At 36.6% G+C, this 15148-nt stretch overlaps 1 protein-coding gene across 2 annotated transcripts in view; it reads left to right on the top strand.

Annotated features, from left to right (window-relative positions):
- Positions 1–15148, top strand: part of slco5a1 (solute carrier organic anion transporter family member 5A1) — a gene marked incomplete at its 5' end in the record, with an annotated part of 42846 nt that overhangs the window by 20184 nt on the left and 7514 nt on the right. Inside the window, 3 exons of one of the 2 annotated variants that reach the window (XM_084398838.1) lie at positions 4513–4645; positions 4850–5064; positions 8205–8369. In XM_084398838.1, coding sequence (XP_084254964.1) covers positions 4513–4645; positions 4850–5064; positions 8205–8369 — 513 coding nt within the window. Of the gene's footprint in view, positions 1–4487; positions 4646–4849; positions 5065–8204; positions 8370–15148 lie in introns of those variants that run through there. The other variant, XM_084398839.1, reaches the window with a different exon arrangement.

Genomic DNA, 15148 nt, shown 5'->3' with positions numbered 1-15148 from the left:
TTTTTATTTAGGATAAATATACAAACCTGGTTATTGTTTATTTTAAACACGTTCAGTTTACTAGTACTATTACAGAAATGTTTGCTGTTTCTCACCTGTTTATGTATGACTGACAAATATGCATCACATTAAGTTTTATTAGTTTATGTTAAACTAAACAACTATGTAATCCAACTGAATGGAAACCTTGTATGCAATTCAAATACATAAATCTTAAATGTAGGCCTAAATATTTTTGGAGTGTGCTGTTAAGGATAGGGTTAGGACTATATTTCTATGTTCCAGGGGAGTAAAAAAGTATATTTTTTCATGAGATTGCAACTTTATCTAACAATGGGGCTTTATATCTCTCAGTATTTCATGTAAATGTGACCTTTTTATCTCACAATGCAACTTTATTTCTTATTTGAACCTCATCTCGCAATTTCCATATATTTCTTTTTACAGTGAGGCTAAAACTGGCTTTCAAGCATTCAGGACATTTCTATTCTATTCATCTATTTCTGTGATGTTTGCTATGCCAAACAATTCAAAACTGGCTCACCTCAAACGCTCTAGACTCGACACCTACTGATAAACTGAAATGCTGGGTATGTTTTTACGCAATAGAAATGCACCACATATTTGCGTCTCTATATCAAGGCTATATCTGGCATTTCATGACCACATTTCACCCCACAAAAATGTTATTGGACTGATTTAGTCGGTATGTTTATCCAGGGACATTAGCTCTGTTTCCTGTCTCTTCTGTTCAGTAAGGAGATAATATATACACATAATTTGTAGTTTCTCAATTACCTGACATTGGAATCAAGATAATAACTTTATTAAGTGAGAGACTTACTAGTCTTTACCAATATTCATTATGTGCTCAGTGTGAGCACTTGTTATTGTTAAAGTGGATTAGTATTGAAGCATTAATGTAATGACATGCCAGCCACTCAGATGCTTTCAGATGCTTTACACAGACTTGTACTCACTCTTCATGTGTCATTTTGCCATTAGAATACATTTCCATCTGCTTATGCAGTGTAGTAGGAGGCCTGCTACCACAGAAGCACTAATAAAATGACTTGGACTGTTGATGAATTCATGATGAATTAATTGATGACTTTAATGCTTCAGACAAAGGCAGTTTATTATTTTGTATCGGACTGTCCGGTGAAGGCTGTGCATGTTTCCTCTCTGTTTGTTAGATGTTGGATGGCTGTTTGGGTCTGTCTGCTGGGCATTTCTGCTTTGGGCTGATAAGAACATTTTATCAGCAGCTTTTGTGTTTTTTAGGAATAATTTCTCTCCCCTCCCATAGTCTCCAGGAGTATTTGAAAGGAACCTGTTATTCAATTAGGCCGTAGATAAGGCTGATTGAATGTTTAAGAAGTCAAAACTAAACGAGACCCTGGTGTTCCAGAGTTTGCAAAGAAAGCCACCCATGTGAATAGATGAATAGCATTATGGGAAAAGCCTGTAGCATTATTTTCTTGGCTCACACTTTAAAGTCCACAAGAAAATTATGGGTGATATGCTTCAGACTCTATGCCATTTTATTTCTCAGCTGTGCACACTAAAGTGTGTAAGTGACTTCACACTGACACAGCTTTCTTTTTAAACTGATTTATTGTGGATTTGTTGAAGGCAAAGGGCAGGATGAAAGTGTGTGTGATCGAGATCAATCATGGGTGCTTCTTAAATGGAAGGCTGTGTCTTAGTGAGGCTGTGTCCTTCCCTTCGGAGGCTTGTAGGCTAGAGTCCTAGAATGAGACCGTTTAGTAAGTGGTTACGTTATAAATGTTTCTGCCCCTGCGGTTAAGATGCGGTTAAGATGCGAAAATACTAATTTGAAAAATACTTTTTTTATTAAAAAACAGACTTTCTATTAAAGCAGTACAGGTAATGAAAACCATCTGTGGTCTCCCAGTGGTTTACATTGCACAGTTTGGCATTATGCGATTTAATTTACAACAAAACAAAAGAACATATTATTTTGTAGCAAGCAGGGCGGGGCCAAGAGCTATGGGAATGGAACGAGGTACTCTTCTCAGTACTCAATACTCAATCAATACTCAATGCATCCTTCAAAATAGGCTGAATGAAGTATACGAAACGAAGGTTGCCTTCAAAGGATCCTTCAAACTGAGACGTCCTTTGACTGAGCTTCATGACGTGGCAGCTGAGATATGTGGCCTTACTAGTCTAGGACGCAACTTTCCGATTGAGAAGCACCCCATTTAACCAGTGTACCATATCTTGACAGAATTCAGCTGTTAGTTCTTCTGAAGTGCACATTGTTTTATGTATATATGCATTTTTTGTGATTTAATGCTTAAGTTTGAAAGGTTTGTGGCATTAAATGTTCTTTACTTTAAATATTCCACATATTAGACAGAACTGTTAAACAGAGACAAACGAAGACACCTAATGATGAAAATGAGAGCTGCTCGGCATCTACACTAAGGCACTGTGTTCTCAGCACTGTTAAAATAAGTCTTGCTTCTGACACTAATCAGTCACCAAACATTGACCAATCATTTAAAAATATCACAATTAGAAAATTCCGAATATTGGCCATGACATCTCTTGATAAGTGCTGTCCCATTAAGAGTAAATGCTTGAGTGAATTGCTGTATCGTGATGTTGTTATGCCTTAAATTTACTTTACCTCTATTTATTTATTTTGTGGGTGTTTTTAGTGCATTTAGAATATCAACCGTTAATTGGATACCATCCATCAAGTTAAAATAATTCACATCATTATTGGTCAGAATTTTATTATCAGCTCATCCAAAAGAAAAGAAACAATTAAAATGTTCTCATTTGTATGTCGCTTTGGATAAAAGCGTCTGCTAAATGAGTAAATGTAAGTTGCCCAACACACCCATTTTATTCTGTCAAGAATCACTTGAAACTCAGTTGTATTGGTGGTGTCTGAACCAGAAGGAATCAGGCAGATTATATGTGATCAAACAGACAAAAGTCAGCCTGTCTCATATCGCAGTGTGATCATCACCCATTGCTAAATATGGTTCAGAGTGTGAAATATCTGTGCCCACATGTCATGCCTCTCTGCCCAGTGTGACTGTGTGTGTGCATATTAGATTTGGCTCATTCTCTCTGCTCTGGCTTTAGAGGTCTCACGTAAGGACAGGAGACAAGAGTCTAAGCCAGTGTAGTCCTGTTTACATCAAATAGAACGTGACTTATCTGTCTCCCTCAACATGTTTGTACTTGTTATATAACCTGGCATGCCTTTGGCCAAACCTTCTCCCATATTGAGTCAGATTAGAGATTAGGCCTAGTCGTGCACCTGTCTCAGTTCTGTGTAAACTTCTGGCTGGATCAGAACCAGCTTGGCAGCCGCATTGGCCATGTGGAAGTGGAGAGAGCTGCTTTCTGTGAACAGGCGTAAACAGATGACTGTAGGGATAATGCTCTCCCCACAGTACACGCATCCCTCCAGCCTCGAAAGCAACAACACAAAGCAATCGAGCCTTGCATATGCATCTGTCGAGGATTAGGAAATGCTACCGAAGTCCTTTTTTAAAGAAAGTCACTGCTCTCGGCGGTCAATTATATACACAGCCATGGACTATTTCCAGTCATGGAGTTATAGCTTCAGTTTACTTAAATGGATGATGGCTGAAATCTCCAAAACTGTTTGCTTATCTTGTTGCAGTGTAAAATAAAATTGGCTTACATTGGTCACACTTTTTTTTTTTGTATTCACTAAGAACTGGCTCATATGAGTCATTTGTTGGGAGTCAGTCATGTTACATTGGTTGTGCGGTGTGTGTTTGATTCACTAAAAAGTACAGGCTTATAAGAGTTATTTGTTGGGAGGTCACGCTGTATGTTTTTGATTTAATAAGTAGATCCAGCTCCGAAGAGTCATTCATTCTAAAATCGAACTAGAACTACACTGATCATGCTGTTTGTTGTTGATTCACCAAAAAAGATTTATTGGAATTGGTTAATTACACTGGTGACACTTTTATGCAGCACGCATGTGTCTTTTAATTTCTAAAAATAACTTGTAAGAGTCATAAGAACTAATAATAGTTATTTGTTCTGGAATCAGACTGCATAGGTCATGCAGTTTAATTTTGATTCTCTAAAAAGAATCGCTTGGAAGAGTCATTTGTCTAGAAGCAGACTACACTGGTCACACTGCATGTTTTTGATTCACTAAAAAGTCCGGCTTCATAAGAATTTGGATTTCTCTTATTTGTTTTTCAGCAGGTCTTCTCCATATACTGGTGTATAAACAGAGCTGTATATCAGTTAGAAAACTGCTACTATACAGTACATGATGTTCTTCAACTGAGTGGAAGCACGACGCACTATTAATGATTAGCCCGTCATCTCAGTGTGGCTGACTCATTCGCCCAATGAGTCAAGAGTCGGACTAAAAGTGGAGAGAACATTACCTGCCTTAATCAGACATGCTGTGATATTTTAAAAAAAAAGTTATGTGGATGTTGTTTTGTAACATGTGGTTGTTTTTGTGTCTTTTAGCTATTATGTATGTGATGGGTGCTCTGGGACCAGCTGCGGGGTACCTCCTGGGAGGCGTTCTGATTGGCTTCTACGTGGATCCCAAAACAATTGCCAACATTGATCAAAGTGATCCACGCTTTGTTGGCAACTGGTAAGATATGTTCTGCATTTAGGTGTGTGTAGCTTCATTCCAACCTATGAAAGAATAACAAATAAAATTTGTACCACTTTTTGAGCACATTTTGCCAAAAAATAACGCTTGAATTTCCCGTTATAGTTCATTTATTTAGGTTTTTGGTCACACTTATATAAAGCCGTCTATAATTACTATGTACTGTTTAATGTAATTTCTTAGGTGGAGTGGTTTCCTGCTCTGTGCTTTTGCAATGCTGTTGGTCATCTTCCCCATGTTCACTTTCCCCAAAAAACTGCCCCCTCGTCACAAGAAGAAGAAGAAGAAAATGCACGGGTCGGACAGCACCTCGAATGATGACGATGTCCTGAAAGAGAAATCCAACAGCAATGGCCAGACCGTGGCGTCCTCCATGGGCTTTGGGAAGGACATCAAAGGTGTGTGTCTGATAAAGGTCATGTGATGATGCACACTACAGGAAGCGTGCATCTACATATTAAAGTGTCACCTTGAAAATGTGGCTATTTTTGTCCCTCTAGCTCTCAACACATTCTAAGAAACATCAGATTAGCAGAGATTAGCACTTCAGTCATCATATTGAGAAGCCTTTGGCCAATGTAAATCTGCTTCTCTGCAGATTAAGTATTTTATTTAGCGTAATTGTGTTATATAAAGTAGTGACTTGATGCTTTTGTCCAAAGCATTACGGTGCAGTTATAATAAAGACAGGATTTGAACCTGCAGTCTTTCAGTTATAAACCCAGATCTTTAACCATTAGGCTTCACCTCTCTCTCATTTAATTATACCACGCTGCTGACCTATAGTGTCAGGAGATTTTCAAATGGGGCTGCTGATATGAACATGAAGATTGATGATCAAGCTCAAAAAGTTATAACTAAAGACTGCGCAAGCTTGCAGAAGTTGCCTTTCATTATTCATCTGGGAAAAGCATTAATGACAATTCTGCCACCCTCATCACTAATATGGTCCTTTTCATTACCAAACCGCAGCTGCTGAGGAAAAAATATTGCTGAAACTTTATCTAATAGACAATAAAAAACCTGCTTCTGCCTTACAATGATAAATAAAGTGGGTAACTAAATGAGATTAATGTATAAAATACGAATTAAAGTCACGTTGTGAATATAACGTAATTTAAGAAAAATAAAGTCGGAATTGTACGATTTAAAGCAGCATTATGTAAGATATAATGTGCTTTTTTTTTTTTTGCCTTCTTTCACTTTTATGCACTGGTGTGTATGTATGTATGGTATGTATGTATGTATGTATATATATATATATATACACACACTGTGTACACACACATTGTATATACAGTACACTATGAATTTTCATTGATTCAAGCAACTGTAGTGGCACAATACATCAAAATATCACCATAGAGAATTACAAATGACCAAAGGCTTCAGAAACAAGGATATTGACTGTACGAAAAGTAGAGCAAATAAAGTCAGTAAGTTAATTAATACTTTTATTCCGCACGGATCTATTCAAATGATCATAATTGACAGTAAAGACGTTTATAATATTACATAATATTACATTTTCAAATAAATGCTGTTATTTTTTTATTGTGTATTCATCAAAGAATCCTAAAAAAAAAAAAAAAGGTATCAGTTTCCACAAAAATATTGACCTTTTTTAACATTAAGAAATGTTTCTTGAGCACCCAATCAGCATATTAGAATGATTTCTGAAGGATCATGTGACATTGAAGACTGGAGTAATGATGCTGAAAATTAAGCTTTGCCATTACAGGAATAAATTACATTTTAAAATAAATTCAAATAGAAAATAATTTTAATTGTAAGAAAACTTTTTTATCAAGTAAATGCAGTCTTGGTGAACATAAGACACTTCTTTCAAAAGCATTAAAAAAATCTTACTGACCCCAAACTTTTGAAAAGTTGTGTATATTGAGTGATATAAATCTCATTGCTGTTCTCGTCACACTGTGTCTAAACTATAACCAGAACTTTTATCCTGCTTTGAAAAAGTCACACAAGTGACCACAATCAAGACAAGCCCTGTTCTATAAACCCACTGTAACCCACTTCCATTCCCCCCTGGCCTGCAAGTGTTTGCACAAGTAGGCTTTCAACATAACTGGAATGCTTACAGTAGGATAGAGTAGTTTCTGGGACTTTGATGTAGAGACAGACAGGCACGCTGTTTTGTTCATTAGTAGGTTTAAGCATTTAATATGGTTGCTTTGTACCAACTCCTGTGTCTCTCCTGTCAGTCCCATAGATGCTTTGAGGGGTTAAGAGTTCAACATTCGGAAGCAAATTAAAGTTTGATTATAGTCGGTTACCATGGAAACAATGCTACAGCGATAACTTGCTAATTAAAAGAATTGGCTTTGTTGGACATGATGAAGCATTAGCTAAAACCTATGGGATTTAAACGGATTGAATTTAGAAGAGCTGTGGAGACACCATGTTTAGGTTTAGCTGTCTTTACTCTGTTAGGACAGTAATCATCTGTTAGTATGGATTACGACTGCTTTGAGAGCTGGTTGAAGAAAGCATGTTGCGTCGTGACTAAAAGCAGTTCATGAAGTCTATAGAAATTAGCACATTTTTAGTGGTCAACTGATAAGCTTAAGGGTTGTGTGTTGATGTATCACCTTGCTCTCTGCTATTTTTTTTATTTTATTGATAACCAGTTTTATAGATAACCAATATATTGTGAATCAGCCTATATTAGTTTTTTATGAGTATCTTTTATATGATAAATTAAATAAATTCACTTAACTGTTTTTAGTCTTTAGTGTTTTATTTTAAATGTTTTAATATAAATATAAAAATTATTTATATATTATTATTGGTAATAGTGGCCATTTTAACGGTTATCAACCATAACATGAAAATAATTATCATCTTATCGATATTGGCCTGAATTATAATAACGATGCAGAGTTAGTTTACACAAAAACTGTCAATTACTCACCCTCATGTCGCTTCAAAAAGTTAATAAAGAGATCTTAAAATTAATTTATATGAATCCAGTCAATCGTTTTAAACGATGAACAGATTGAATTGAGGTTTTTTACACTTATAAAAAAATATAAAAATCAGCGAACATAAACAGAAGCTCAACCATCCTTGATGTGCGAGAACAAACCTCATTGGTTCTTGCAGAAGCTCAAACGTGCTGCGTAACACGAGAATGAACCACATTGGTTCCCGCACGTCTATTTACCATATCTGGTGTGTCCATTGATGAATGTTTATATGTGAATTAAAGCCTGTTCATCATATAAAGCGATCGTGTCTATTCAGAAAATTCATATGGACTAGATTTACGGTCTCTTTATGAAATTTTTGAAGCGTCAAAATGGTAGTTGCGTAGACTGTCAATGGAGGGACAGAAATTTCTCAGATTACATTAAAATATCTTCATTTGTGTCTCGAAGATGAACAATTGTCTTAAGGGTTTGGGGTGAGTAATTGACATTTTTGGGTGAACTAATCCTTTAATGTAATCTATAGCCAGGTAATGTATTTATAGTTGCTGATGCTGTTTTTGTTTTTTGTTTATTTCATTGAACAGAGCTCCCCAAGGCTGCCATAAGGATCCTCAGCAACATGACGTTTCTATTTGTGAGTCTGTCCTACACGGCCGAGAGCGCTATTGTCACTGCCTTCATCACCTTCATCCCCAAGTTCATCGAGTCGCAGTTTGGAATCCCTGCCTCCAATGCCAGCATATACACAGGTACACGACTATCCTGTTTTCAGGATATAAGTAATTAAATCTCTCATTCTATATTCCCTTTTTTTCTCCCTTACTATTTTACGTATGGTTTCCTTTCTTGTCATATCACACATTTCACATGATTCACACTCTGTTCATCACATTAAAGAACATGTGTTAAAAATAACGTGTGAAAACATTTTTTTTTCCACTGCTGTTCTCACTTATTTTATAGAGGCATATTTGATTGCTGCTATATAAAGCTGCTATACAAACCTTCTTTGAGCGTTTATCACTGGGTTTCAAGATACCATAAAATCCCTTTCTCACTATTTTATGTTCTTGCTCATCTAAATAAGCCCTCAAAAACATCTTACCCTTCATCTCAGACTCAAGATCATTTCAGCCATGCATATGTCCAAATATCTCAGCACAGATGCTCTCTCATAAGGTAACTGGAGACTGGCCATCCACTTCTGTCAGCACGGGTCACTGTTACTTTGTTCCAGTTTATTTACTACATAAATTCTAATGTATATTCATATAGTATTATATACTAAAGTATCAAAGTATCTAAATAAAAAAAAAAAATAGAAATTTGAAAAATAATCTCTCTTCGTATAGTGGGTAAAAGTGAAGCCCGGAGGGAATTGGTTTGGGTATTTGTTTATAATGACCTTACACGTTTGATTAAACCATCAACATATTACAATATTTTAATTTTTTTTTTAAGTATGAGAACAACAAAACATTAAACTTGGTTAAGGTATTTATCTGACAAAATGATTTGCAAAAAAAGGCAAACTTCAGCTACAGGTTTAATTTTACTATGAAAAAAATACATTGATTACAACATAATCAGTTGCTAATATTTTGTTGGTTCTCTTCTGTTTTTGCATGTGTTCATAATTTCTTTGTATGACAGCATGGCTAAAAATTACAGATTTCATTTCGTTATTACAAATAAAAGAACTGACTCCAAGCACAACTACCCAATATGCTTTCAAAAGCTTTAATAAATTTGCAATAATTTGAATAAAGGGTCAAGATTTTCCTAGGCCGGACGTCACTTTTGGCTTCTACTGTACATGTAATTTATAGGGCTCTGTAGCAGAAATAAATGCGAACTCAACACCACAATGCTAGTTGTTCTTGTAGTGTTTTTAAAATGTTTTACTTGTCGTGTGTGTGTGTGTATTGGCAGTAGCAAGTCCCATACTTGCTTTGCAGCAACAATTAACAACAGCAGCGTAGCAGATCTATTCCACTAAGACCAAACATATTGATATTGTCAGACAGACACTCTGAAAGTTGTCATGACAGAATTGTCATTATTAGTTAAGCTTTTGTTCAAATATGAATAATAAAAATGATGGCTTTGTTCAAATATGAGCAATAATAATAATGATCCTTGCCTTAGGAACCCTATTAACATCTCCGTGAGTGTCTGTATATAAACTAGCAGAATTCTGATTTTGAGTCATTATTGTGGCCCTAAGCTTGTTGCCAGGATACAGGGAGAGAAACGAATTAATGGTATGCTCGCTATGTTGACTCTTAACTATGCTTGTGTGTTCTTAGATTATAACAGGAAAACAAATTGTTGGCTAGAGCTGTCAGGCCTTAACCTCTGATAAACTGGGTAGAAATGTATGACATCCCAACAGTCCCTCATGGATAAGGTCTCTCCTTCAAACAGAAGAAAGTAAAACATGTTCTCTGATTTAAACCCGTGCTATAGTAACAGCAGATTGATATGCCTGCTGAAGTCAGAGCTTTCACAAAGGCCTGGATGTTTTACACATCAATAGATGCAAGCAGTTTGTCGTTTTATGCTGTTTCCTCAGTTATGGCTGCCAAGATTCCCGTCACCCTAAAAGACTGCAGCTGCAGAAACTAGAGACGGACAGAAGACAGATGGTGTACTATAAAACTGAGGCCAGGGAGCATCAGAACTACATTTACTCTCCATCTTTCCTACAAATTAATTACAGGAATTTAAGGTGCTATAAATCAAAGAATGATTCAACTGTTCCTAGATCTCCTATAATCCTATGATTAACATTTATTTAATTGGCCATAAAGGTGCAAACACATTAGTGGAATTGCAGTTAAATTTCACAAGCAAAAAAGGTCAACTGTTTATTGTCAATAGCACAGTCTGAAGGGCGCTTGTCTGAAGTTTAAAATCATTGGTTACCCGTAAGCCAATCACATAACGTTTGGTTATGACGTGTTATGCGCAGGCTCAGCCGCATCTAACTTCCATGTATGCTAACTACATGTATGATGCGAAAACAAAACCATCAAGCGAAATACCGGAGTGAACATGGCAGTGAACGACTTTTGCAGATTATGTGAAGTGAATCTACGCATCCACAGTACAATCAGCGTCTACGTCACGGCTCTCAGCCCGCCCTCTGTTCGTTGATTGGCCGGCTGTTTTGAGGCCGGAGGAATAGGTCGCTGTCTCAGACTGAGTACAGAAGCGAACTGAAATTGAACGGAAGTACGAAGTCTGACTACGTCAGACTAGCATTTTGGGGGCCTGAAAACACAAACAAAAATGAGTTTTAAAGTGCAAGTTTTTGAAAACGATACCTTCGTTATCGTCTCCATTTAAACTACAAAAACGTGAATTTGTGAAAACGGTGACGTCATTCGCATGCGTATTTTGGCAAGTAGTGTTTATTTTCAAAGTGGCATCGCCATCTACTGGCCTTGCATGCATAAAACAGCGTTTTTAGTCGATTTTGCGGATAAGTGTGAACGGGAATCTTTTTGACAACTTTGTCGTCTGTACGGAAAACTTTTCTGTTTTTAGTACATCGTTGATGTGTAAACATACCCTTAGTCAGTGAAAACTGTTAAATTGATAATCACTTTTATTTTGCTCAAAATTATAATTGCAGTGATTTTTATTTGAACATATCAGAATTTTTGCACTTTCACTTATAAACACAAATTAAGAAAATGTCAACTCTTTTGCATGGTTTATTTTACCTCATCTAGTGTACTGATTTATTATAGGCTGTTTATCATATAAGTTAACACACTCTCTACATCATGAAAGCTGGTAAAACAAGAAACTTCTCTCACAATCTGAATTGTAATTCCCAATAGTAATTCCAAATTACAATGTTTTTCTATTAAAACAACAGCAAAAAAGACTTTATATTGCCACACAGAGATTATGTAAGTGCATTTATTCAGCAACCACATTCGCAAACAATATAGTCAAGATCCATTTTTGGATTTATTACAGTTCATCACAGAAGGTTTGGTTGCAAATTTAGTCACAGCAGACAGCACAAGCGGCTTGTGAAGGAACACAGACTAGACTGTATTACACTTTCATTTGAGCAAATTATTTTAATGGAGTAGCTTAAACTGTAGCTTACTTGTTTATCGGTGTCTCAGATCATCGACACATCTTCCGTGGTTTAGAGAGAGTAGAAAAATTGATCCTTTTTTAAGAGAAAAGTTCCGATTAGGGGATTTAAACTCTTGACATCTGGCAACCCCAAGCATGAAAGCTTGTAGAGGCTTGTTTAAAACAGTCTGGAATATTTTGTCTCCTATTTTTCAACAAGTTTTTGTTTTATTAAAGTACATTTTAGTCTCTTTTTTTTTTTGCTTTTTTTTTTATATTGCATGTTGAAATAGTCCCCATTATCATTTAATGACATTGGTGTCGCCTTGTCATCGTTTCGTCGTTAGATATTGAAAAAAGGTTGTCAACAAACTTTTTTTGTTGAAGTATTCTTTATTGAAATTAACACTAAAACAGTGGCTTGATGTTAAAAAAAAAATGCATCTCACTGTGGCTCTGTCCGAAATCGCCCCCTATACCCTCATTCACTATTCCATACATTACTCCACTAATGTTGTTCACTTGAGGGAGTGAATAAAAATGAGTGTGTGACTTTGGAAACTGAGTGTTCCGGAAAGGCTGCTGCTTTTGCATAGTTTGTGCTTGCTGTTTAATGATCATTTGAAACTTAACTACTGGAAGCTCCATTAGTAATGAAATTATTACTCTGTCATGAAATATACTTTATTGTCCCTGATAGGGAAATTTGTAATGGACATAGCCAGCATTTCGCCAAAACCTGAGACATTAAAAATGACACAAAATATTCATACACATAAAAATAAATAGACGTCACTAATTCATGGTCAACAGTCTAATTGATACCGGTACAAAAGAGTTTTTGAACCTATTCCGTTTATAACGGAGAGTTCTGTACCTTCTTCCAGACGGTAAGAGTTCATAAAAGTGGTAGAGTACATGAAATCCTTAAAATCCTTTTTGCCTCATTTAATGTGCATTGCTCATACAGAGTCTGAATACTAGGATAGTCTTTCAGTCCAATCATTTTCATCGAAGATTGAACAATATATAGTATCTTTGATTGTCATGTAAAACTCTGTATAAACATTGATTTAAACAATTTAACGATCAATTGAAAAGTAATTTATTATGTGGCCACATTAGACCAGCTGTTTAGAAAATGGATGGATGTATGATTCAGCTGCAAACGCCATCTTCTGGTCACATGTAGGAATTAATTCGGCATGTGACTCTTATAGTGCATTATGGTATTTTCTAGCCGTTGAGCATATATTGTTTGTACACTCGTTATCGCTGTGCATTGTGGGATTGAACGAGTGCACTCGATCCGCTATGGTTTCGGACACCACTACAAATGGCCGTCCCCTCAAATAGTGCCCTATTTAAGAGTATGGGGTTGATATTGGACAGCCTGTGCCTTCAAATCCACATGACCTCAGACGGCACTAATGACAGCGATGTGAGAGAGAGTGTGTGTGTGTGCGTGCAAGAGGGATCTGTCAGTAGGCTGTGGTCATTAACACCCTGCTTTGCTCCAGCTTGTGGCCTACAGGAATTGTTGTGCATGTCCACCACGCTCCCCTCCTCCTCAACATACACACGCAGCTCTATGCCAGCTGTGCACGCAGTCTCCCAGGACATCCTCTCAAACTTTCGCTTGCTCGAGGGTTTGTGTGAATAGTGCTTGTTTCTTCTTCTCTCATGATAGGGAGGTGTTCCTGACGCACTCCTGGCTAAATATAGCCCAAAGGGAACGTTGTATTGGCTTCACACAGCCGTGGTTGTCTCGTGAATAGGTGTTTTTACCACCTTGTCAGGTTGGAAGGGTATGTGTGTTTATCCATGTGTGGGTGTACGAACATGTTGGAGTGTAATGAAGTTAGGTCTAATCAGCTTGAAGCTGAGTGGCATGGGTTTTCATGCTTGTTTATGCTGGTTAGCCGGTGTACTTCCTGATGAAGCTGGCTGATCAAGTAAAGCCCCGCTGGTTTAGCTTTGAGGTCAAGGTTTATCTGGTTAGCACCATCCAGTTAGCACCTGATGTCGCATCTACACCATCTGGGAAATGTATTCATTGAAAACCTTTCAAAAGTAGCTGTGCATTCTGACCGTTTTTATATAAATACCATTATATACCATTTGAGATTTTTACCAGTGCAGTGTTTTATCTGTTATCACTATGCTAAGATAGTAGGTTAAAGTCACCGTGAAATAAAATTTGACAATTCTTTTTTTTTTTTATGGAATATTGCAGCATTTTTTCTATATATGATTTATCTGTGCACATCATTGTTTGTTTTTTTAATAAATGTGCCATCGCAATCTTTAATCAAACTAACTTTCCCTCCTCATGCAGTGACATCTCTTTTCTTTTGTGATGGCGTTTACTGGAGCGAAGGCTGGTCAACCTGTCACTCACATGAGATCGACCAATAGCAAACCACAATGATCCAACGATCCAATCAATGCACGATGGACAAAATCGTTTCACGCCGACTTTAAACCGTTAGCTAAGGAATATATAAATAGCTAATATTTAAGAACTTTTCAGGTAGCGCTATACTAAGCTTAAGCTAAGCTGTTTACTTACTAACTGAAATCAACATGTTTTAACTTGACCATTTTTAGCTTCTGTAATATAATATGTAATAAAAAAAAAGATGTTAATTTTCATTCTTTCAGCAAGAACATGATCAAATACACTCTCTTTTGCCATTATATAAGAGCTTTTATGAGGAGCTCTCTCTTGACCGTGCTGATAGCAGGCATGTGCTTGCCTTGCCCACCCAATGGATTTACACAGTGACCTCAGACTGCCAGCAGTCAGCTTTGACTTTCAAATCCCAAGCTGTGATGCCAGCACGTGTGCCACGCTGATGGAAGCTGCTCTGCCTCACTGTTATTCTGCCAGCCTGTGATGTCTATCTTTGGTTCTTAGTCACTCAGGGTTTTTTCTCTGCTTCAGTCTTCAGTCTAAAATGTACAGCCACGTGATAGTAGTGTTGTGAGCATTTTTGTTCTTTTTCATGATGGTCCTGTGAACCCTGCTCAGGATGTTCACATTCCTTCAGGTCTTTGTGTCAACTTCCACCAATAGAAATGTTGACATTCCTTTGTTGCATTGTCACATTTTGCTTCTCTACTTATGAAGATTTTTTTTTTTTGTCTTCTCCATTTATAATGTTTATTCCACCCAAAATATGATATATACACACTACTGTTCAAAAGTTTGGCGTCATAAGTGACAGTAAAGACTTTAATAATGTTAGAAAAAAATTATATACAAAAAAATGTCATGGTTTACACAAAAAGAAGCAGCACAAATGTTTTCAACATTGATAAGAAATAATCAAATGTTTCTTGAGCACCAAATCTGCATATTAGAATGAGTTCTGAAGGATCATGTGACTGGAGTAATGATACTGAAAATTCAGCTTTGCCATCA

This window comes from Rutilus rutilus (assembly GCF_951802725.1).
Source record: "Rutilus rutilus genome assembly, chromosome: 24".
NCBI lineage: Eukaryota > Metazoa > Chordata > Actinopteri > Cypriniformes > Leuciscidae > Rutilus > Rutilus rutilus.
This window is presented reverse-complemented; position numbering and strand designations above follow the sequence as displayed.